We start from the raw sequence: 26,373 nt of genomic DNA on the forward strand, positions 1-26,373 counted from the left end.
GTCCTAGGAAACTCTTTCCTAGGACTGTATCCACCTTTTCCAGCCCACCGGAGCACCGGAAAGCTGAACTAATTTACGCAGGAAAAGTCATCAACTGCCGAGCCGAGAAGTTCGTGACAAATCAAATTTACTGTAAGTTCGCTCATCTCTACTGCCGACCTCCAGATGTTGCAAAACTACAACTCTCAGCATGCCCGGACAGCCGTTGGCTGTCCGGGCATGCTGGGAGTTGTAGTTTTGCAACATCTGGAGGTCGGCAGGTTGAAGACCACTGCTCTATACTGTGCGGTATCCCTATGCCCGGGCTGCAAAATACAAACAAAATAAACTTTAACTCACCTCCCGTTGGTCCGGTACCGGCCTCATCTGCTTCCTAGTGAATGGAACGTCGGACAGCCGTCAGCCTATCACCGGCCGCAGCGATGTTCCCCCTCGGCGGCTTATAGGCTGAGCCCACTGTCATGTAAGAAGTTGCCCAGAGCTCCTTACATGACAGTGGGCTCAGCCTATCAGCGGCCGAGGCGGAACATCGCTGCGGCCAGTGATAGGCTGACGGCTGTCCGACGTTCCCGTCCCCAGCGTAAGGCCGACGTCGGAACATGCGCGAGTTTATTTTGTTTACCTTGTGTCCGCCGGCGGCAACAAACAGCACCAGGAGGGCAGCGGGTGACATGTGAGTATTTACCCCGATGGGGGCAGCGCTGGGCTGATAATTTTTGTTGGGGGGGGCAGAATAGCGCAGCGCTGGGATGATAATTCATTTTTGTTGGGGGGGGCAGAATAGCGCAGCACTGGGCTGATAATTCATTTTGGTTGGGGGGGGGGCAGAATAGCGCAGCACTGGGCTTATAATTTGGGGGGGGGGAGGATATACCGTTATATACTGTGGAACCGCCGAAAGTTACAAAAATACCGTGATACGCAGATTTGGTCATACCGCCCAGCCCTACCTCCTCCAACCCAGTCAAGAACCAAGAGTCCGTTGTGCTCCCTACAGCGGTGACAATTGATGCGTCAAGCTCACCCACACCCCCTATGGCCAGCCCTGGGTACAGCCTCTATGTTTTGCAATAGAAAAAAAAGAGTTAATTTGGGACAAACTTACACGGGTGGCCTTCATAATACCAATGGCCAAACGTTTCCAATTCAGAATACTGATCAAGAAATGAAAACAGCATTTAGGGAATTCTCGTCATGCCAAGAACAGAGGTGGCATTAACAAGAACGAAAGCCGAGCTCCATCTGTGCTGAAGAAAAGCTCTATGAAGGGAGTGTTGGGAATTATTTTATAGAAAGGGGCTGATATAGAGTCCACTACTGAAACACTGGGAGATTTAGCACGCTATCTGGAATTATTTTCACATAAAGGAATGCTGTTTGGAGGCCAAAGCTCAATGTTGCGTTCCTTGTGCCGCCTGATGCAACATTTCAGGGCTTGGAATACGCCTCCTATGTTCACTCTATTCCTATGAGAAAAAGGACTTTTGAGGACAACTACATGCAGAGTGCGCTAGGTCGTCTCTCGTATAAGGCTCAGCATAGATGTAGCAGAGTTGAAATGGTCAGTGCATGGTTACTGCAGTGAATAAGATTAGCTACAGGCATGTAAAACTGTAAAATAGTGTGATATTAGGTCGCATTTTGCCAGTGACCGCTCTGCTACAACCCTGACCGGAGCAAACTTGAGCAATATATATCCCAGTGTATTGGAACTCAAGTAATCAAAGCAAACATATACAGTAATCCCTCAACTTACAATGGCCTTAACATACAATAGTTTCAACATACAATGGTCTTTTCTGGACCATTGTAAGTTGAAACCAGACTCAACATACAATGCACAGACAGTCCAGATCTGTGATGCCTGTCAATGGCTGGAAGAACTGACCAATCAGAATGGGCATTGACTGGTAAAACCCCTGTATTACTGAAGCGTATGCACTGACTGGTGTCTGGTAGCGCCTCCTACAGTACAGGGAGGTATTACATGTTCTGTACTCTTTACCTGTACCAGGATTAGCTGCTCCTTTGGACACCAGGTGAGGGCGGCTCCATGTTACTTTTTTAGGACACTGCGTGTACTGTACAGGACCCCGAAGAAGCTCCTGTCCTCTGCATAGACCAGTGTTTCCCAAGCAGGGTGCCCCCAGCTGTTGCAAAACTATAACTCCCAGCTTGCCCGGAAAGCCTTTGGCTGTCCGGGCATGCTGGGAGTTGTAGTTTTGCAACAGCTGGAGGCTCCATGCTTGGGAAACACTGACATAGACAGTGATTACAGCTCCCAGCAGATCTTTCTTACTTTTATATGTAAGGATTTGCTTTATCTGTATTAGTTATGTACTTATTTTTCTTTAATTCTCACTTTTTCCTATTTTTGGATGATATTTTGGTACCTTTAGAACCAATTACCAGGTTTCCATAGAGTTCTGGTCTCAACATACAATTGTCGTCCTGGAACCAATTAAAGGGGTATTCCAGGCCAAAAATTTTTTTTATACATCAACTGGCTCCGGAAAGTTAAACAGATTTGTAAATTACATCTATTTAAAAATCTTAATCCTTCCAATAGTTATTAGCTTCTGAAGTTGAGTTGTTTTCTGTCTAACTGCTCTCTGATGACTCACGTCCTGGGAGCTGTCCAGCTCCTATGGGGATATTCTCCCATCATGCACAGCTCCCGGGACGGGACATCATCATTGAGCAGTTAGACAGAAAACTTCAGAAGCTAATAACTATTGGAAGGATTAAGATTTTTTAATAGAAGTAATTTACAAATCTGTTTAACTTTCCGGAGCCAGTTGATTATATATATATATATATATATTATATATATATATATAAATATATAAATATAAAAAAAAGGTTTTGCCTGGAATACCCCTTTAATATTGTAACTTGAGGGACCACTGTAATCCAATCATATATAAACTGTATATATATACACACACATACACACACACACACACACACAGTCCAAAGGTCCATGTATGCCAGTATGACTAAGATCGCCTAAGCGGTCGAAACGCGTCACTGCTGTTCTTTTTACCTGTGTTGCCGTGTCAGAATAAATAAGCTTTCGCTGCGCTGAACAATTTCTTCTTTGAGATATAGAGATAGATATAGAGATATATATATATATATATATATATATATATATATATATATATATATATATATATATATATATGTATATGAATGATACCCGCACCTCCTATAGTTCTAAACTCAGTGAGACCACCTTAAGTGGCTATGGAACATATTACTATTAGTCTTCATTGAGTGACATCATGGAGGAGGGCACAATAACATCACCAGTCTTGGCAACCACAACCCACAATAATGCCATTTCTGTCTGTTTATGGGATTCCGCTGCAGAGTGCGCACTACGGAAATCCCGCCTCTGAAAAGATGATCTTTAGGCAGAATGCACCCAGAATGCATTGCTGTCTATGGGGACGACTATGTCTGCGTGGTCCTAGTGCTGACTGATTCAGTCGCCATCAGCCATTCTCGGAATCGCCTGTGTGAACCTAGCCTTACAGAACTCTGACTCCTCTTACTGTAAAAAACCCTTTCCTCTACTGATAAGAGATGTGCTAGATTTGATGCTGTGTTCATTTAGTTTGCATTGAAATCTGCAGCATCCAATCCAACTGTTCTAAACCCTAGTCATCTCACCCCAAGTGTGCCCGTTTCTATTGTAGTACTTCGAGGGCTCACAACGTCATGTCCTTCGTCCCTGTATCCTCTCCAGCTGCCTTCCATGGCTAGATGTGTCTCTCCAAGTCTGGCCTGTGTAGCCTTAAAGATTTCTGACAAATTACATGTGCACAAACCACAATTGAAAGGGAAATAATCTGGTTTTTATTTTCTTTTAATGCTTCGCTCTGCTGCGCTTTCTTCTGATCCCATAGGACATTGTCAGAAGCTTTTTCTCAACCTCTGACATACTGTGCGTTGCGCCGGTTAGTGTCATGTGGCTATGTGGTTACTTAATCTGAATTACTAACACTTGCCAGACTGGATAATGCATAAGGACGATGCTCACTTCATAGCTGTAGCTTCTCCCAATGCCCAGGTTCAGTTCACTGTCCTGGTCCTGTATCTAAATACCCTTTATTAGAACCTTATCCCCCAACAGCACCCAACACCAGGCATTGAGGAACCAATATTAAGAAAACCAGAAAAAATGGCAGCCATAAGTCTATGTCAGTGCTGTGGTCTAGCGGCCATCTCCTGCCGAGAACTGCGGCATTTCTACTGTATGAATGCATGACCAAGCCAAAGACCCTACAGATATATCATGGTCACCAGGAGTGTGTGTGGCCCAATGTAGGCAGCCCCATATCCGAAGCTTTTTTCTCGCACCTCAGGGGTTTTGTCCAAATTATCCCTATACCTATAAATATATACTGGGCACACAGTGCAACAAAGCCAATGTAGTTTTGTAAGGTTTACGTAAGCCTTGGTGTAGGGAGAAACCACTACATTATAACCACTGTCCATGGTGCTGACACTACATGGAAGATATCACAATATAATATATGGACCTATAGTGTACTCTGCTATAAAAAAAAAAATGATATCAGGTGCATTAGTCTGTCTGACTTCCTAATAAGTCTTAAGATAATCTTCTTAATGTTGTAATTGGGGAATTCATAGATTTCTTGCAAAAAGCAATGGGACTGGAACAAACATTTATGGCAAAAGTTGCAGAGTTGGCCCCATAGATGGAACCTGACTAGACTTCCTCCACAGTGAGGGACCGGTTACAAAGTAATACGAGACAGGTTGTGGTCAGGAGTGCAAAGGTTAAATCCCAGGACATGGTGCATGATAAAGATGAAACACCTCTTAACGCTACAATATACAGTATAGCATGTCATAGTTGAAGGTCCCATGGTTAAGAATTTCAAGGAAACTGAGATATTGCCCTATGAATATTCTCCTCCAGGAAGTTTAAGTCTCCTTCAATGACCAGCCTCCTCCAGATTATTCAAGCCATGCCTCTGACCAACCACTAGTCTCCTCCACTTCTCAGCTGAGAGCAGGACTAGCTATGTACAATGTATCAGTCTGGAGTCCAGGCTGTTTAGCTCACAGAGCATTGTCTAGACTGGATACAATTGTCTCCACTTCTCAGCTGAGAGCAGGACTAGCTATGTACAATGTATCAGTCTGGAGTCCAGGCTGTTTAGCTCACAGATTCAAGAACTTCCTTGACCAGTGGCCAATCTCCTCCATGAGATTCAGGCCATGCCTCCGCACAAAATCTGATCTCCTCAATTAGTTTCAAGCCAAGTCACTACCCAAAGTAACTACCCAATAACAAATCCCTCATTGGGTGGACTATGCCTCCGACCAATGAACAAGCTCCCCCACAAGATTCCGGCCATGCCTCCACCCAATATCCAATCTCCTACACAAGATTCAGGCCATGCCTCCGTCCAATAACCAATCGCCTCATTAGATTCAAACCATGCCTCTGAGCAATAACCAATCTCCTTCACAAGATTCTGACCATGCCTTCGCCCAATAAGAAATCTTCTCCACAAGATTTAAAAGGGTACTCCACCCCTAAACATCTTATCCCCTACCCAAAGGATAGGGGATAAGATGTCTGATCAGGGGGGTCCTGCTGCTGGGGACCCCTGCAATCTCCCTGCTGCACCCAGCATTCGTTTAGAGTGTCGGGTTCAGCGCCAGAGGCTCATGATGTCACACCATGTCCCCTCAATGCAAGTCTATGGGAGGGGGCGTGATGGCCATCATGTTCCCCTCCCATAGACTTGAATTGAGGGGGTATGGTCATGACGTCACCAGCCTCCACATCGCCAGTCATCCGGCACAGAGGGAAGTTCGCTCTGTGCACCGGATGTCTGGGGGTGCCGCAACAGAGACTGCCGGGGGTCCCCAGCGGCGGGACCCCCTCGATTAGACATCTTATCCCCTATACTTTGGATAGGGAATAAGATGTCTAGGGGTGGAGTACCCCTTTAAGCTATAAGCAATGAGAGAAATTTAGGCTGAACCGTAGTTGTTATTGGAAAATAAGACAGCTTTGCTAAATCTGGGCCAATCCTTTAAACAATTTGGTCATGGACATGGATGAAAAAAGTGGAACGTGAAAAAACAAAAACCCTTCTTTAAAGGGGTTCTACACATGACTAACATTGATGGCCTATCCTTAGTACCACAGTCCCTTCATTGTGCTGATCAGTTGGGACCCCACATTTTAAATTTCCACTGACCATGCAATAATGGTTCATCCTAAGGACAGAGAATCCTATTAAAGCCCGTCCAGATTACTTTTTACATCTCCCTTGCTTTTTGTGCATACTTTATACATTGTTGTATTGTGGCTAGAACTTCTTGTCACTATTACATATGGACTCAAACAGTGGTCACCTACACAAACAAATGGTTGCGAGGCAACTGGTCAAGGCCTCGGTGTCACAGAACTCACATTTGGCTTCTGTATACAGTGGATTTAGGTTGTAAACAACTTCAAACATTTATAAATCTAAATAAGGGGAAGAGGAAATTATTATTCTTGACTTTTTGTTGTGTTCTTATGTTAATAAAGGTCATGTTTATACCAACATGATAGAAAGGATAAGCAAAGGATTGTCCAAGTTGTACAGAGAGTCAACAGGAAAGCCAACATGGACCTCCCAGTGTTCTCCAGGTGATGGTCAGCAGTGTCGTCATCATCCTTTTTCTTCATGAAATGTCCCTTTTTAGGCTGTTTGGGAGGAAGATATTTATGGGTTTTGAGGGGAATATAAATAGGCCTCTTACCGTGCTGCCTACATTCTAATGAGAAATGCAAAGTGAGTCTAATAAACCCTGCTCAAAGGCAAACCACTCACATTTTTTATGGCTTTTCAATGGAGCAAATATTTTTCTTTGAAACTAGATTACACTGGATTCCGGCCCATGTTTGTCTTTCGATACAACAATATGCAAAACTAGATAGCGTTTTTTTCCACAGAAAGATCAGGGACAAATTGTCTATTTTGAGGCCGTACAATGGCATATGGTAGACCGTGTTATCAGGAGACACAGGCGGCTCAGAGGGGTTTCCGTGAACATCTTGTATCTGAATGTCCTTAGATTCTCAAGAACAAACAAAACTTAAAATCTAGAGAGAGAGAAAAAAGCTAAAAACCACAACTCTAAGTCTATTATGGAACACAATGTCACAAAGGGTTTGGATATACGAGATAAAATGCAGAAAACCACTAAGTACAAGCATTTTTCCTTGGTATTATACAAAAAAATTTCAGTCCTGGAGTTATCCCCTTCTGCTGAATGATTAGGCTAGAGATGAGCTAATCGGAACAAATTATATTTCAAATAGTCCAATTATTTTTGTAATTCCTATTGGGCAATTTTCAGTGAACAAGACATACAAGATTTCCAGTCAAATATTTAAATTCCTGCTCCTGTACATTAAAAGGGGTAATCCGGCCCTAAGACATCTTATCCGTGGCCTAAAAACACATCTCTTCAGACAGGCCTATAACAGTCTCTAATTGGCCCCAACATATCCCCAACATATCCCCAACATATCCCCAACATATCCCCACACCTCTTGTTTGAATAGTTATTGTGTAATTTTATGTCTGATACTTTGTTTGTCTTTGTTTGTAATCCATAATTGTAAGCGCTGCGGAATCTGTAGGCGCTATATAAATAAATAAATAAATAAATAAATAATCCCCTATCCAAAGGATAGGGGATAAGATGTCCGACCGAGGGCGGTCCCGCCGCTGGGGACTCCCGCAATCTTGCATTCGGCACCCACCTATCTTGTCCCCTATCCTTTTTTCCCCCCACATGTGGATTTACAAATCAATGTTGGAACAATCTGCACTATAAACTATGGGGTGGATTCCTTATTGGAAATAATAAGACATGGTTTAGTTGTAGAATTCATACAGATATCAGCACAGAATATGTACAGATCACACACAGAAGTACACATGCCTACGCTCTTAAAACATAGTGTGACATTCAACCATTTATTAGTTATCACCAGTTACCCCAATAGGGGCATAGACGAGTGAGGGCCGGCAGGTAGGTTGAATCTTAAAAAACAGGACTCCTGAAGCCCCCATCCAAAAAGAGTATTAATGTGCATGCCCCCATAACAATAAATGGAGCAGGGGTTGAGATTCGCACTGTGACATTTCCATTCAGAGTCCGGCTTTTATTCTTTATTCTGTAGATAGAAAGGAAGTGTCTGTGGTGGCAAAGCAACAAAAAGCTGTATAACTAGGTGGATATGCCATTGAGCAAAGTCGCCATTAAAACGTACTGTGGAAAATGTAATGGTGGCCATGTTGAAAATAGAGGTCAACTCAAAGACAATTTTCAGATGGTGGGTTTCGGTGTGCTCTCCGCAACGCAATCACTTGCTCTCTTCTATTCCAGTCAATATGCTATTAATGTCCAGCTGGAAATACCTCTTTACATTTACACTAAGGCCATGTTCACATGGCGTCAAATGTGTGAAATATACGCCCGGAAAACATGGGTGGGCATTCCGCACATTTTTAATAATTCACAGGGTGCTAGGACCACTAGGAAATGCGCCATCTCATAGACAGCAATGCATTTCTGAGTGGAATCAGGATTTCCGTGACAGAATCAGCTGTTGTGGAAATTCTGCCATATGTACAGTGCAGCAGAATCCTATTGAAATTAATGGGACTCTGCCGCAGCAGAATTCTGCACAGACGTTCCACCGTGTGAACATACCTTAATGGGGTATTCCAGGATTTTTATTTTATTTGACTATGCTACAGGGGCTGTAAAGTTAGTGTAGTTAATAATATAGTGTCTGTACCTATATGTGACGGTTTGCTCACAATTATTCTGTGATTTTTGGCCCAATATTTATTTTTAACAGCATATAAAATTAATCAGGACCCTGGTTAGAAAACATTGGTCTTTTGAATGAAATTAAATTTATGGTTCAATGGGTGGGGTGGCTGATGTGTGGGAGGGAGGAAAGTGACCTCACACTAACAAACAAGGAACTATGGGATATGTAGTTTGACAGGACGAACTCAAACAGGAAATAGCCAGTTCACAAAAAGATAGCCACAGCGTTATGGTACTCACAACATAGCCATTTGCCCCAAGACAAGCTCCAAGAACTTTTCTAAGCATGTCCACTATGGTCTGGCAAGAACATACTAAAATTACCTTATGGTGGATAAGCCCTTTAAGTATCAGTCAGCATTAGTAATTCTGCCCCTATGTTCCTATCCACCGTCAACAAGCAAAGAAAAAAAAAAAAGGCACTAAACTAAAAGCACATGTGCCTTCTACCCTATGTAAACTGAAATAAGATGAGCTGTGCCGAATGACAAACTCAGCTCTCTACAGCCATCTACAAATGTTATGGCATAGAAATATTTCAAAATTAATTTCTAAAATATCCTTTTATTTTCATATAACAAAATGTAAAAAAAAAAAATATATAATAATAATAAATAAAAAATTAAAATAAGTAAGTCACTATGAGCAACTTTTGCGGCCGGCCAGGGTAGAACAGAGTATTTTGCCACCTTTGATTAAATTATGAGGTTGTTTACAGACAGCCTAAGCATTAGGCCGGTCACCAACTACTTACGTAATCGTCTTCGGTCAGCCCCAACTTTTGAACAGAACTTTTCACCTCGATGGAAAACTTCTCAAACTCGGGTTTTACTGTCCTGAGTAGAGTGACTGTTTGCAGGGATGAGTACGCTTGCTTTGCCTCAACGTCGTGCTTGTCTCCTCGCCTCCACGAGCCATCTCCTAGGGGACATATAAAAATATTTACAAGCTTCGCCAGTCACCAGAAAGAAGCAGTTTCTCCGCACGGATTGCCCCTGCAGTAAATAGATATGTTGGTAAATAACAGTATAGCCTATTGTCTGCAACGTTTTAAAGTTCCAGTCAAGTTGGGAAAAAAATTGCAAGAATGCCCCCAGGGAGCACTTTATTTAGCCCGTTGCGCCCCTCGGATCGGCCACATTAGACATGTCGTCTGTCACAGCCACTGGACTTTCCATGAGCATTACAATGAACACAGAGCAGGTTGGTGACAGCCATGTCTAGGTGAATATCTCTCTATGTGTTGCTTCCTGCGAGCTCTTGTGGCATAAGATGCTCCGTGGCAACTTTTTGACGCTTGATTTTTCATCCTGGAATCCTAGCTTTCTTTAGTCGGAGAGGAAGGACAGGTACATAAATATATTACCCAAGACTGAACGATTCTAGAGCTTTGCATTGCTTCGTTCCTCTGCTATTCCCCCTGGAAATGTCTAAATTGTCAATTAGGCATTGCTATTCCTTTTGTGTCAGTGAGGTGATCCCCTGCAGAGTTAGGCTAGGTTCACACTACGGAATTTCTGCCTCCGATTCCGCTTTGAAATTGCAGAAAGACAGAAATTCTGATTACTAAAAATGTATAGGCTACTCAATGGGTTTTCAGTTCACCAATTCACACTTCTTTATTTCTGAAGCAGAATTTGTGAGCGGAAAATTTGCTTTCAACTATCCGCCTGAAGAATGGTGGTGCTCATTCTTCAGGCGGATCTATTGGGGATGGCAATGTCCGTGCACCGACTGATTCTGGAGATTCCATAGTGTGAACCTAGCCTTAGGGTCTGTTCACACGGCAGAATTTCCCGCTTGTGGAATTCCGCCTCAAATTAGAGCCCATAGACTTCTATGGGATTCCGCACTCCCATTCACACTTAATTTCCTCTAGTGGGAATTCAGAAGTGTGAATGGGAGTGCGGAATCCCATAGAAGTCTATGGCCCAGATTTATCAATATGTGTGAGAGAGAAAAAAAAAATTGAGTGATTTTTCCACAGCAACCAATCACAGCTCAGCTTTCACTTTACCACAGCTCATTAACTGAGCTGTGATTGGTTTCTGTGGAAAAATCAAAATTTTTTCTCTCACACAGATTGATAAATCTGGGCCATAGACTTCTATGGGATTCCGCACTCCCATTCACACTTCTGAATTTCCGCTTGAGTGTGAATGGGAGTGTAGAATCCCATAGAAGTCTATGGGCTTTAATTTGAGGCAGAATTCCGCAAGCGGAAATTCTGCCGTATGAATAGACCCTTAGGAAGTACATCCCACCCCCTAGGACTAAACTATGCCATGTTCTGCATCAGGGATTGTCCCGGTAGGTAGACCGCCAAACACGGGTGTTTTTGACACACTACTAAAGATGGATAAACAAATATAGTATATATAAATGCACAGCCAGAGACTAAGGTACGCCTGCTAAACTTTCATGCCCCTTCTGTATCTTCAACATGGAACCGGAGCAGAAGACCTGTGTAATCTGGGGAAGACTGGTTGCTAGGGACATAGGGGGAGATTTATCAAAACCTGTCCAGAGGAAAAGATGCCCATAGTAACCAATCAGATTGCTTCTCACATTTTGCAGAGGCCTTGTTAAAAATGTAAGAAACGATCTGATTGGTTGCTATGGGCATCTTTTCCTCTGGACAGGTTTTGATAAATCTTCCCCATACTGCCTGGCAACCAGCATGTCCCCCTTACGGCCCGAGACCACCGGGTATATTTCTGACTACTTACTCCCCTGGACCACCAGGGCTTTTGGCACCAACCTCAGTACACAATACCACCAAGGGGTACTCCCCTGGAAAGAAAAAAATGTTTTAAATCACCTGGTGCCAGAAATTTTAACATATTTGTAAAGAACTTAAAAAATCTTAATCCTTCCTGTATTTATCAGCTGTTGTATGCTCTAGAGCAATGGTCTTCAACCTGCGGACCTCCGGATGTTGGCTGTCCGGGCATGCTGTGAGTTGTAGTATCTGGAGGTCCGCAGGTTGAAGACCACTGTTCTAGAGGAAGTTCTTTTCTTTTTGAATTTCCTTTCTGTCTCACTACAGTGCTCTCTGCTGACACCTCTGTCCATTTTATGAACTGTCCAGAGTACAAGCAAATCTCCATAGCAAACCTATCCTGCTCCGGACAGTTCCTTAAATGGACAGAGGTGTCAGCAGAGAGCACTGTGGTCAGACAAAAAAAAAAAAAATCAAAAAGAAAAGAACTTCCTCTGGAAGCATACAACAGCTGATAAGTACAGGAAGGATTAAGATGTTTTAATAGAAGTCATTTACAAATCTGTTTAACTTTCTGGCACCAGTTGATTTAAAAAAAAAATGTTTTTCCAGGGGAGTACCCCTTTAACAGTTTAACTATCTGACACCACTTGGGATGTTGGTATTAACCCTTTCATTACTCTAGATCCCAGAGATATTAGATCATCATAGGACTTGTAGTAAAGGTAGCAGCCTGATCTCTAATCGATGGACTATAGTGGGACAAGATGTCTAAATGGTAACGGGAACACTCACTTTTTATGCCCTGTCCCATACAGCCCTGTAACATATCACCGGTGACATATTTATTGTTGCATTAATAGAGGATTCCTACCTCTGGCTTGTGGCTTCTACAGAATTGGGTGCGTTACAGAGCTGTGTTTACTGTCACAATTACCGCATTTATGTTGGGAGAAGGGATTATACAGTCATGTGCGGAGCGCTTTGTTTGCTTTATTATTTAGAGATCCGCCAGCTGGGAGTCGGTCTACGTGCTTGATTGTGTATGGCGTACAATTCAGGAAGGAAAACCAATGTTGTGAAGGTCATTGACCTCTATAGGAATATGATGTCAGGGGAAGCTCTTTGGGGTATAGCCAGGGGGAAGAAACCAGGGCACGTGCCAAATTCTGAGTCCCAGGGGGCACCACCATCAAGCCATTTTGTCTTTAGCAAAATATTTCAATACAAGGCTAGGGGAAAAAAAGCTAAACCTTTGCCCCTGTGAAAGGAAACCTAGCTACAGCCATCCAATTGGCACATGAGCATCAAAACAGAACAAGCTGCAACCTACCTAAATATTGTACAGACCATGCCCCCCCCCCCACCCCCCCCTTCATGGCAGTACCTGCAAATGGAAAAAAGAAAAGAGACCGACAAGGGCGCCTTGTGCGTTACCACTATAACAGGATGGTAAATTAAGATAAGTTGACCGTAAGTGGGCGAAGCTTGCCCCTAGGTAGTGGCCGTGGGTGGCAGAGAGACAGGAACAGCTGCTGGGCCTGGGTCCCAGGGAGAGGAATAATCCAATCCTGATAGAAGTGAAGGCAAAGAAGAAAAACTTTGACCCTTGCAAAGGCGCTGCTGGTTCCAAAATAACGTGGATGCCAAACCAAAGGTATTAGTAGAAACACCAGAAAGGTTTATTAGGACATAAACAATAAAGTACAGGGATGACGCGTTTCAGGGGAGCGACCCCCTTCCTCAGATCAGTGTACAGGTACAGATTTACACTGATCTCAGGAAGGGGGTGGCTCCCCCGAAACGCGTCATCCCTGTACTTTATTGTTTTTTTATGTCCTAATAAACCTTTCTGGTGTTTCTACTAATACCTTTGGTTTGGCATCCACGTTATTTTGGAACCAGCAGCGCCTTTGCAAGGGTCAAAGTTTTTCTTCTTTGCCTTCACTTCATGGCAGTAGCCTCTTTCAACAGGATAATGCCCTGGTCAAAATGTAGACATTAACCCCTTCCCGCAGAATGTCATATATAAACGCCGGGTTGTGCAGTGCGTTTCCGACGTTTATAAATTACATTCAATTAACCCGGCGATGCGCAGCATCGCACGGGTTAACCAGCAGAAGTCCCGCTGTTTCCGGCAGGAGACAACTTCTGCTTCACCCCCAGGATCATCCATTGATGGTCCTGGTCAGCGATCCCGGTGATTGGTCCCTGTGGACCAATCACAGTGACCTGGGGTGAAAGTTCAGATCCCCCGCACTGCTTGCCCCTGGAAGTCAGGCAGAACGGGGGAAGATGGCTGCGGGGGCTCGCGGGGACCTGCGGCATGGGGGGGGGGGTGGGACACGCGGGGACCGGCGGCCTTACCTGGAGCAGCGGCGGGACCGGCCACGTGGAGGATCAGCTGCGGGACCGGCAGGTAAGTACATGGTCCTCAGAGGCAGCAGTGAAGATCTTCACTGCTGCTTCAAGGAGTCTGAAAACTACAACTCCCAGCATGCCCAGACAGCCTTTGGCACTGACTGTCCAGGCATGCTGGGAGTTTTAGTTCAGCAACATCTGGCCCTTCAGATGTTGCCGAACTACAACTCCCAGCATGCCTGGACAGTCAGTGCATGTTGAGAGTTGTAGTTTTGCAACAACTGGAGACACACTGGTTGGGAAACATGGTTTCAAACTCAGTGTTTCCTAACCTGTGTGCCTCCAGCTGTTGCAAAACTATAACTCCCAGCATGCACCAACAGACCATCCATGCTGGGAGTTGTGGTTTTGCAACAGCTGGTGCACCCCCCCCTGTACATATACACATACCCCTACACAGTAACCCCCCCCCCCCCCCCAATAAGAACGTCCGGTACGCCACTGTTTCCAAAACAGAGCCTCCAGCTGTTGCAAAACAGCACCTCATATGTCTATGTAAAATGTTCGGCGGGCGCAGTAGAGGGCTCAGAAGCGACAAGGGAATTTTGGAGAGTACGTTTTTTCTGAAATGGTTTTTGGGGGGCATTTTGCATTTAGGAACCCCCTATGGTGCCAGAACAGCAAAAAAAAAAAAAAAAAAAAAAACACATGGCATACCATTTTGGAAACTAGACCCCTTGAGGAATGTAACAAGGAATTAAGTGAGCCTTAATACCCCACAGGTGTTTCACGACTTTTGCATATGTAAAAAAAAAAAATGTGTGTTTCCCCCCCAAATTTCACATTTTTGCAAGGATTAATAGCAGAAAATACCCCCCAAAATTTGTAACCCCATCTCTAAGTATGGAGGTACCCCATAAGTGGACCTGAAGTGCACTACGGGCGAACTACAATGCTCAGAAGAGAAGGAGTCATATTTGGCTTTTTGAGCGCAAACTTTGCCCGGGGGGCATGTGGCATTTAGGAAGCCCCTATGGTGCCAGGACAGCAAAAAAAAAAAAAACCCACATGGCATACTATTTTGGAAAATAGACCCCTTGAGGAACGTGATAAGCGGTACAGTGAGCATTTACCCCCCCCCCACTGGAGTCTGACAGATTTTTGGAACAGTGGGCTGTACAAAAGTTTTCATTTTCACGGACCACTGTTCCAAAGATCTGTCAGACACTTGTGGGGGGTAAATTCTCACTGCACCCCTCATTACATTCCATGAGGGGTGTAGTTTCCGAAATGGGGTCACATGTGGGTTTTTTTTTTTTTGCGTTTGTCAATACCGTTGTAACAATCAGCCACCCCTGTGCATATCACCTCAAATGTACATGGTGCACTCCCTTCTGGGCCTTGTTGTGCGCCCCCAGAGCACTTTGTACCCACATATGGGGTATCTCCGTACTCAGGAGAAATTGCGTTACAAATTTTGGGGCTCTTTTTTTCCTTTTACCTCTTGTGAAAATGTAAAGTATGGAGCAACAATTTTTTTTACACTAACATTCTGGTGTAGACCCCAACATTTCCTTTTCATGAAGGGTTAAAGGAGAAAAAGCCCCCCAAACCTTGTAACGCAATTTCTCCTGAGTACGGCGATACCCCATATGTGGCCCTAAACTGTTGATTTGAAATACGACAGGGCTCCAAAGTGAGAGAGTGCCATGCGCATTTGAGGCCTAAATTAGGGATTGCATAGGGGTGGACATAGGGGTATTCTACGCCAGTGATTCCCAAACAGGGTGCCTCCAGCTGTTGCAAAACTCCCAGCATGCTTGGACAGTCAATGGCTGTCTGGCAATGTGCTTACTCGAGAGAAATTGGGATACAAATATAAGTATAAATGTTTTCCTTTTACCCCTTGTAAAAATTCAAAAATTGGGTCTACAAGAACATGCGAGTGTAAAAAATGAAGATTGTGAATTTTCTCCTTCACTTTGCTGCTATTCCTGTGAAACAACTAAAGGGTTAAAATGCTGACTGAATGTCATTTTGAATACTTTGGGGGGTGCAGTTTTTATAATGGGGTCATTTGTGGGGTATTTCTAATATGAAAACCCTTCAAATCCACTTCAAACCTGAACTGGTCCCTGAAAAATAGTGAATTTGAAAATTTTGTGAAAAATTGGAAAATTGCTGCTGAACTTTGAAGCCCTCTTGTGTCTTCCAAAAGTAAAAACTTGTCAATTTTATTGTGCAAACATAAAGTAGACATATTGTATATGTGAATCAAAATTTTTTTTTGTAATATACATTTTCCTTACAAGCAGAAAGCTTCAAAGTTAGAAAAATGCAAAATTTTCAAATTTTTCATCAAATTTGGGGATTTTTCACCAAGAAAGAATGCAAGTTACCACACAAATTTACCACTATGTTAAAGTAGAATATGTCACGAAAAAACAATCCCGGAATCAGAATGATAACTAAAAGCATTCCAGAGTTATTAATGCTTAAAGTGACAGTGGTCAGATGTGCATAAAACGCTCTGGTCCTTAAGGCCAAAATGGGCTTGGTCCTTAAGGGGTTAAAAAGAAATGAGGAACATGACAAAGAAATGAAGGTGGTCACTTCCAAATTCCCCAGATCTGTGGGATGTGCTGGAAATACAAGTTTGATCCATGGTCTCCACACTTCTAGGGTTGCCACCAAAAAAAAAAACCCTGGCCATGCTATTTTGCATACATAATTATATATGTGTAACATCACAGGATACACATATGCGGGGAAAATTTTGTCCTATTCTGACCCCTATAACTTCATTATTTCTACTTAAACAGGCCTGTATGTGGGCTCATTTTTTGCACCCCGATCTGTAGTTTTTAACACTACCATTTTTGTTTTTAGGTGACTTTTTGATCACTTTTTTTTCTTATTCAATTCGGCAGTTGCAGTTAGTTACTAACTAGAATTCCCAGCATGCCCTGATACAGCCTGTGGCTCAGCAGCTGCCCCAAACAAAAACTACAACTACAACTCCCAGCATGTTGGACTATATAGTAGTATATAGTATAGGTCCGTGCAGGCCCGGACTGGCCTACCGGGATACCGGCACTGGGGCCACTTTGAGATGTGGCTGCGTGCATTTCTTTTCCCCTCCAGCAGCCGTCAGGGCAGGATCATTGGCGCTCATGGAGCACCTGATCCGGGCCCCGTACCCCCAGGGGGCCCCCACGTCACATTAGGGACATCCCTGTGTCCTGACATTTTTTTTCGGTACACAAGGATGCCTCGGTTACCTCTCTGCGGCCACCGGCCCCGCGTTAACTTTAAAAACGCAGGGGCCGCCGGGAGGTGGCGCACGCAGGGACGTCACTGACGTCCCGTGCGTGTGCCCATAGTAACAGAGCAGAGCGGAGCGGAGGACGCGCGCATATGGTAGGTAAGTGACCAGCGGCACGTTATCTTCAGTATTCCGACCACCGCGCCGGGGTCATGATCTACTGATATGGCCTATGGGCCATAGCAGTAGATTGTGACCCCGGATTGGTGGTCGGAACACTGAAATGGGGCAGTACACAGGCATACAGCCTCCAGCCATACACTGTATATGGCTGAAGGCTGTATGTCTGTGGGGGAACTGTACTGCACCTAATGGGGGGGGGGGGACTGTACTGCACCTAATGTGGGGGGGGGGGGGGAACTGTACTGCACCTAATGTGGGGGGGGAGGGGGGAACTGTACTGCACCTAATGTGGGGGGGGGGGGGGACTACACTGCACCTAATGTGGGGGGGGGGGAACTACACTGCACCTAATGTGGGGGGGGGGAACTACACTGCACCTAATGTGGGGGGGGGGAACTACACTGCACCTAATGTGGGGGGGGGGAACTACACTGCACCTAATGTGGGGGGGGGGAACTACACTGCACCTAATGTGGGGGGGGGGGAACTACACTGCACCTAATGTGGGGGGGGGGGAACTACACTGCACCTAATGTGGGGTGGGGGAACTACACTGCACCTAATGTGGGGTGGGGGAACTACACTGCACCTAATGTGGGGTGGGGGAACTACACTGCACCTAATGTGGGGGAACTACACTGCACCTAATGTGGGGGAACTACACTGCACCTAATGTGGGGGAACTACACTGCACCTAATGTGGGGGAACTACACTGCACCTAATGTGGGGGGACTACACTGCACCTAATGTGGGGGGGGGGGGGGAACTACACTGCACCTAATGTGGGGGGGGGGGAACTACACTGCACCTAATGTGGGGGAACTACACTGCACCTAATGTGGGGGAACTACACTGCACCTAATGTGGGGGAACTACACTGCACCTAATGTGGGGGAACTACACTGCACCTAATGTGGGGGAACTACACTGCACCTAATGTGGGGGAACTACACTGCACCTAATGTGGGGGAACTACACTGCACCTAATGTGGGGGAACTACACTGCACCTAATGTGGGGGAACTACACTGCACCTAATGTGGGGGAACTACACTGCACCTAATGTGGGGGAACTACACTGCACCTAATGTGGGGGAACTACACTGCACCTAATGTGGGGGAACTACACTGCACCTAATGTGGGGGAACTACACTGCACCTAATGTGGGGGAACTACACTGCACCTAATGTGGGGGAACTACACTGCACCTAATGTGGGAGAACTACACTGCACCTAATGTGGGAGAACTACACTGCACCTAATGTGGGGGAACTACACTGCACCTAATGTGGGGGAACTACACTGCACCTAATGTGGGGGAACTACACTGCACCTAATGTGGGGGAACTACACTGCACCTAATGTGGGGGAACTACACTGCACCTAATGTGGGGGAACTACACTGCACCTAATGTGGGGGAACTACACTGCACCTAATGTGGGGGAACTACACTGCACCTAATGTGGGGGAACTACACTGCACCTAATGTGGGGGAACTACACTGCACCTAATGTGGGGGAACTACACTGCACCTAATGTGGGGGAACTACACTGCACCTAATGTGGGGGAACTACACTGCACCTAATGTGGGGGAACTACACTGCACCTAATGTGGGAGAACTACACTGCACCTAATGTGGGAGAACTACACTGCACCTAATGTGGGAGAACTACACTGCACCTAATGTGGGAGAACTACACTGCACCTAATGTGGGAGAACTACACTGCACCTAATGTGGGGGAACTACACTGCACCTAATGTGGGGGAACTACACTGCACCTAATGTGGGAGAACTACACTGCACCTAATGTGGGAGAACTACACTGCACCTAATGTGGGAGAACTACACTGCACCTAATGTGGGAGAACTACACTGCACCTAATGTGGGAGAACTACTTTTTTTGCTCTTTATATATGTTTTATCTTTTATGAACAAGAAAATGACGACGTGCTGGTATAATGACGCAACACTATGGGGCTGGTATGTAATTTTTTTCCAGAGCTGGTTTTCACACCCAGTCCGGCCCTAGGTCAGCGTTTTCCAACCATGGGTGCCTTCAGCCGTTGGCTGTCCGGGCATGCTGGGAGTTGTAGTTTTGCAACAGCTGGAGGTGCTCTGGTTGGGAAACACTGGTATAGGTTATGGTGCTACATTCCGGGAGTTGGAGAATTGGTTGGATAAATACCAGCGGTATTTTTTAAATAAAATTACAGTCAAGGTGGCCAAAATACCGGTTGTGCCGGTAAAATACCGGCCAGGTGGCTACCCTACGCACCTCACAACTTACAAGACTTACTAGACCTTAGGTTTGGCCAATTTTTATCTAATGTGTATGGGCACCTTTAGGGGCAGAGCGGTGTGCATAAAAACCTGTATGGCAGAACATGGAATCCCTATAACCTGATCTGAAGGAACATTTTTTTTTACCCCCTCAGACACATGAAATTGGAGGCAGGGCTGGTGCAAGGATTTTTGCCACCTTAGGCAAAAGCTAATATTGCCTGCCTCTTGACTTCGCCCATTGGCCAAAATTGACACGCCCCATGTGCTGGCTGAGTGAGTGGTCCGGATGCTGGTTGTCTAACTTTCTTGCGGCAGGCAGAGCAGCACCCCCCCCCCCCCCCCCCCCCCATGAAGAGGGTGATCTAGGCATCTGCCTATTTTGCCTATAGGCAGAGCCGACTCTGATTAGAGGCATTCGGAGGTACATTATGGCCTTGTAGACTTCTATAGATGCCTTAATACAGCAAGCAGGAAACGATTGTGAATAGATATACAGTCAAAACTCTTCAAAATGTCAACACAAGCTTATTCCAATAATAATATTGCACTAGGAAATGAACCGTGTGATCATTGTCGAGCGAGTTATTGTAACCTCGGTGCTAAACATTCTTTTCAGGGCACGTGAGAACGTGGATGCGCCCGCCGCTGCACGCAGGCGACAGGGAAGTTCCTGGTAAAGCAAAGACAAACGAATGTATTTACCTGTTAATGATTATTTCCTTCTCATAATACATAGAGAAGGGGGGGGGGGGGGGGGCGTCCTGAAAGAAGGAAAGGCTGCGCAAACGTAGACTACAGGACTTATAAATTGTCAATATTTTAGGAGGGGTTCTGATTAAGGGACCAGTGGTGTATGGAAACCTATTACTGACAATGCAAATTAGTTTTTCTCATACTAGTACATCATACACGGCCAGCAGGAAGCCACCCATCTGTAGACAGCTGTTTCAGGGTTCTTGCCCCTCACCAGTACAGAGCAGGGTGGTGGTTGGCCAGAGTAATACTCAGAAGGCTGGGGAACGGGAGTACCCCTTTAAACAAATCTTGGGGTTGGTACTGATTCTCATAATTAGCATTTTTTTTTTTTTGCCTTGAGTCAGTACCCCCCCCTTTGCTATGACTATGGTATATTTAGTAGCCTTCTATGACCCTGCTATGTACTAAAGAGTAGCATGGACCCCGAACCTGTCTATAGTTGGTTAAGTCTTGTGTGGTGATGCCAAAATTGTGGTGTGACCACAATACGTGAAGGGATGCGATGGTGTGGTGTATGGGGCAGATGTTGTAGCCCAGGGGCAAGGTGTTAACAACCCCTAAATGTTCGTGATGCCAGGGCGTGGTTTTCCCAGTAACCACCCGAACGGTAGCACCGCTATCCCAATGTTAGGCAGGGCAATAATAGTCCAAGACCAAGTAAGGGTTAACGGTAGCTTTACTGAGGTAGACAGATGCAAATAGTCGTTACAGCTAGGCCAGGATCCCAGAGAGGTGGCCAGTAACACAGAAGGACCTCGCAGCTTGCTGGGACTTGCAGTAACTGATAGACTTTAGTTCAGCCATGCAGACTATAATAGACTAGACTTTAGACTTGACTAGGTTGTAGATAGTGACAGCAGACATAGACTTGACTTACTGGAATGTGGCTGTAGGTAGGCTTGAGGCCTCCAGATATGCTGGATACTGGCTCAGAGACATCTGGTGTTTACTGTGCCTCAGCATCTAAGATAGAGATTGTAATGGCTGCCCCTCTTATAAAGGGGGGCTGAGCCAGAAGCCCATAGGTCAAGCTGCAGGTCACCTGGTTAGATGGTGCTCTCTGGGTAACAAACACATCATGTGAATACATTATCATGTGACAATTCAAAGGTCCTTAAGGCATAACACTATACATAATATATATTACTATGGGGGAGACACTGCAGGAGAGCCCCTAGGACACAGAGGGACTCAACCTGACAGGGCCTAAGTACTGTACAGGACTATATCCTGTACTGGGACATCCCACTTGCTTTTGGAGGAGATTCTGGATTGGCAAACACTAGAAAGTATTCTTACACCTTGAGGAAAGTGAATTTGCATACTATTTTTCCAAGGAGCATTGCCTGAAACCAAGTCTCCCTACACCACTGGGTCTCTTCCATAAAAATTGGTACCCCTCCTAAAATACTGACAATAAGTCCTGTAGTTTATGGTTAGGCAGCCTCTCCTTTAAAGACGTCTTCCCTCTCTCTATGTATTATGAGAAGGAAATAATCATTAACAGGTAAATACATTCATTTTTGTTTGTCTTTAAGTTTAATAGGAACTTTACCTGTCACCTGCGTACAGTGTCGGGCGCATCCGCATTCTCGTGTGCCGAAAATTAGGTTTAGCACCGAGGTTACAATAACTCAGTCAATGATCACAATAATGGACTTGTATGCAAATTAGCTCTCTGGAAGAAAACGATCTCATATTTGCTTTGTTAAAAGTATTTTTCTAGCGAACCTACTAGTGAGGGGTAGGAACTACAGATGGATGCTAATTTGTATACTATTTCCCCATGCATTGCCGGAAATAAGTCTCTACACACCTCTGGTCCCTTTAAAGGGGTACTCCCCTGGAAAACTTGTGCCAGAAAGTTAAACAGATTTGTAAATTACTTCTATTTAAAAAAAAAATATATTAATTCTAATACTTATCAGCTTCTATTTGCTCCACAGGAAGTTATTTTCTTTTTGAATTTCCTTTGTCTGACCACAATGCTCTCTGCTGACACCTCTGTCCATTTTAAGAACTGTCTGGAGCAGGAGAGGTTTGCTATGGGGATTTGCTCCTACTCTGCTGACATCTCCGTTCATTTTAGGAACTGTCCAGAGAGGCACTGTGGTCAGACAGAAAGGAAATTCTAAAAGAAAAGAACTTCCTGGCACCAGTTGATTTAAAAAAAAAATGTTTTCCAGGGGAGTACCCCTTTAACAAAAAAAAAAAAAAAAAAAAAAACAGTTGCCCGTCGAAGTCAACAACAATTTAAAGGGGTTGTCCAGTGAAAACAAAACATTCATTTCTATGGAAGCGCTGAAGAGACCTGGGTACAGCAATAGAAATGAATGGAGTACGCACTCCTCACAGAGTCGGGGTCCGATTCTGGAGATCGTGGGGGGGTCCCAATGGTTGGACCCCCGCGATCAGTTACTTAGCACCTATCCTGTGTATAATAGATAAGTTAGTTTTGGCGGGACAACCCCTTTAAGATTTAAATACAAAAAGGTACTTGTCGCCAGTCATGTAATCATCCTCTAACCTTCTGGATGGTGTATATTTACCATATCGAAAGAAAGTGTGGGGGAGCCTTAAAACAAGTGGAAAACCAAATTTTTTTTTTCCAAATCGACTGCTTTCGGAAAGTTAAACAGACTTGTAAATTACAAATCACTGAGAGCTGTGAATGAGGAGGGCACACTGGCGTAATAGACTGGTAATAGACACGAGACTAGATGACGATAGCTTAAGCAATCGAGCAGGGATGAACGGGTCCTCGTAGGTATGACGGCCTGCGGGGTGCATACAAAGCTAAACAGTATCATATAGAAACAACGAAAGGAACGCAGTACGCACTCACCGCTATCGTGGCTGTATCCAATCCGGGGCTCAAGGTCTCACGAGCTGCATGCGAGAACGCTCGGAGGTGCCTCTGAGCGTTCTCGCATGCAGCTCGTGAGACCTTGAGCCCCAGACCCCCGGATTGGATACAGCCACGGTAGCGGTGAGTGCGTACTGCGTTTCTTTCGTTGTTTTTTAGACTTTTAAAATACTTCTATCTGTATGCTCCACAGGAAGTTGAGTTGTTATTTCCAGTCTCTGCTGACACCTCTGTCCATGTCAGGAACTGTCCAGAGTAGAAGTAAATCTCCATAGCAAACCTCTCCTGCTCTGGACAGTTCCTGACATGGACAGAGGTGTCAGCAGAGAGCACTGTGGTCAGACTGGAAAGAACTACACAACTTCCTGTTGAGCATACAGCAGCTGATAAGTACTGGAAAGGTTAAGATTTTTTAATAAAAGCAATTTACAAATCTGTATAACTTCCTGGCACAGGTTGATTTGAAAAAAGAAAAAAATAGTTTTTTGCTGGAGTACCCCTTTAAAGGGTTATTTCAGTATTTTTTTTCTTAAGCCTTTGAGCCTATGATGCCAAGATATAATACTGTAGAATATGCTTCTATTACCCCAGTGCACCACTTTGTCCTGTTTTCATGTTTGGGACCCACACCCGAAAGTACTGTAGTGAAAGTCTTTATTTTACTATTTTCTTTGACCTTTCCCAGCAGTCCGTGCGGTCAGAGACAATGGGGGAGATTTATCAAAACCTGTCCAGAGGATAAGTTGCTGAGTTGCCCATAGCAACCAATCAGATCACTTCTTAAAAGGCCTCTGAAAAAGGAAAGACGCGATCTGATTGGTTGCTATGGGCAACTCAGCAACTTTTCCTCTGGACAGGTTTTGATAGATGTCCCCCATGATGTCATAAGTCACATGGTCTCCAGGGGGTGTGGCTCTGCTGCAGTAGGTGGGTATATAGCATAACTTCTGTAAAACCCCTTTTAGACGCATCCGCAGCGTATTAAACGCTGCGGATGCGCTGACGGCAGTCACAGAGGGACTGCAGAGCGAGCTCCCGGCTGCCGCCGGGAGCTCGCTCTGCCGTCCCTCTGTGACTGCTGCCGGCGCATCCACAGAGTGAAAAAAAGCTGCGGACGTGCCCTGTGCAACCCTGCCCTTACCCTGCTATCCACCCACCCACTGCAGCATAGCCACGCCCTCCTGGAAATCATGTGACTTATGACATTGTCTATGGCTGCATGGAATTCATGGCAAAAAAACAACCCAGGAGTGCTTCTTTATAATGATGCAAGACAATCTCTTCATTTCATAAGTGAGGGCCCCAAGCCGACATCTACAAGATTAATGCTCAACCTGAAAAGCCATAAGCCACGTTTACTTTTCATCTCGCTTCATGGTAAACAGCATCTGGCTCTGTCAAGGACTTGGATTTGTTGACACACTGATGCCAGGATACAGAAAGCATTTCTAATACGTTTCACCCTCTGGACTCTAAACAAACCTATAAGGCAGATCTCCAGGGTCGTCGCACAAGTGGCAGGCAGTCATCTGGTTTGACTCATCGATGGGTTTATTTATCTGTTCTCATGCAAGGCCGTGTATATTTTATAAGATTAAATAATGCAATAAAATCAGCTCAATAACATACATCTTAGAATCGGATTTCGTTACTTTAAACAAAGCAACAGGAGAGGAATGTGCTGATCTTGTAGGAAGCAGTGACCTGGCCACTTATGTGACTGTATTATTGAAAAAAATGGCTATATATAGCAGGAAAGTGCCATAAAGGAGGTACGGGGAGGGTAAGTCCAATGACGGGAATGGTTACAGCAGGAGAGGAGTGTGTTGATTTTGTAGGAGACAGTGACTTGACCACTCATCTGACTGTATTATTGAAAAAAATTGCTATGTATAGCAGGAAAGTGCCATAAAGGAGGTACGGGGAGGGTAAGTCCAATGACGGGAATGGTTACAGCAGGAGAGGAGTGTGTTGATTTTGTAGGAGACAGTGACTTGACCACTCATCTGACTGTATTATTGAAAAAAATGGCTATGTATAGCAGGAAAGTGTCATAAAGAAAGTAAGGGGAGGGTAAGTCCAATGAGGGGACTGGTTACAGCAGCAGGTGAGGAATATGCTGATCTTGTAGGAGACAGTGATCTGGCCACTAAGATGAGTGCACTATTGGGGACATTGCAGCATATCCTAGGGGTAGCTTCATAAAAATAAGAGCACAGCAACCTGTTGCCAGTAAGGTGACAGGAGTGGTCACAGCAGCAGGAAAGGATTGTGCTGATCTTGTAGGAGACAGTGACTGGGCCCATTATGTGACTGAAATATTGAAAACTTGACTGCATTTAGCAGGGACAGTGGCATATAGTAGGTAAGGGGAAAGCAAGCTGCAACCAGTCCAATGACAGGAGTGGTCACAGCAGCAGGAAAGGAGTGTGCTGATCTTGTAGGAGACATTGACTGGGCCCTTTATGTGACTGTAATATTGAAAACATGTCTGCATATAGCTGGGACAGTGTCAAAAAGTAGGTAAGGGGAGAGCAATCTGCAACCAGTCCAATGATGGCAGTAGGAGAGGAGTGTGCTGATCTTGTGGCAAGCAGTGACCTGGCCAGTTATTAAGAACATCACTACATATGGCAAGAATAGTGTAATAAAAGAGGTTAGAAGGGAGCAATCTGCAGATCAATCTGATGATAGGATTAGTTACAGCAGCAGGATGGGAAAAAGCTGATCTTGTGGAACCCGTCCGAACCCATTGGTGTCTGTTTTTTTGGCACCAACCCTGAATTGGTCGGATGACAACAAACAAAAAACAGTCCTTCGTCATATAAGGGACAGTGACTAAGCAAGTCATGTGACTAGATTATAGATGTCAGGGCTACATATGACAAGGCCAGTGCTAGGGGTGGATATAACAGCAGGAGGAAAAGTGTGTGCTGATTTTGAAGGCGGCAGTGACCTGCCCATTATGGCTTCATCTTGGTGACAACAGGTTGGACAAGCAGAGACCCTCAACATGGGATTTTTTTTTCCAGGAAATA

The 26,373-nt window shown here is 44.8% G+C and overlaps 1 protein-coding gene across 2 annotated transcripts in view; it reads right to left on the reverse strand.

The window, feature by feature from the left end:
• NPR3 (natriuretic peptide receptor 3) overlaps positions 1–26,373 on the reverse strand; it is a 121,862-nt gene that overhangs the window by 57,911 nt on the left and 37,578 nt on the right. For both annotated transcript variants that reach the window (XM_056545307.1, XM_056545299.1), the window contains exon 3: positions 9,647–9,813. In XM_056545307.1, the coding sequence (XP_056401282.1) occupies positions 9,647–9,813 (167 nt within the window). The remainder of the gene's footprint in view (positions 1–9,646; positions 9,814–26,373) is intronic.

This window comes from Hyla sarda, chromosome 1 (assembly GCF_029499605.1).
Source record: "Hyla sarda isolate aHylSar1 chromosome 1, aHylSar1.hap1, whole genome shotgun sequence".
NCBI lineage: Eukaryota > Metazoa > Chordata > Amphibia > Anura > Hylidae > Hyla > Hyla sarda.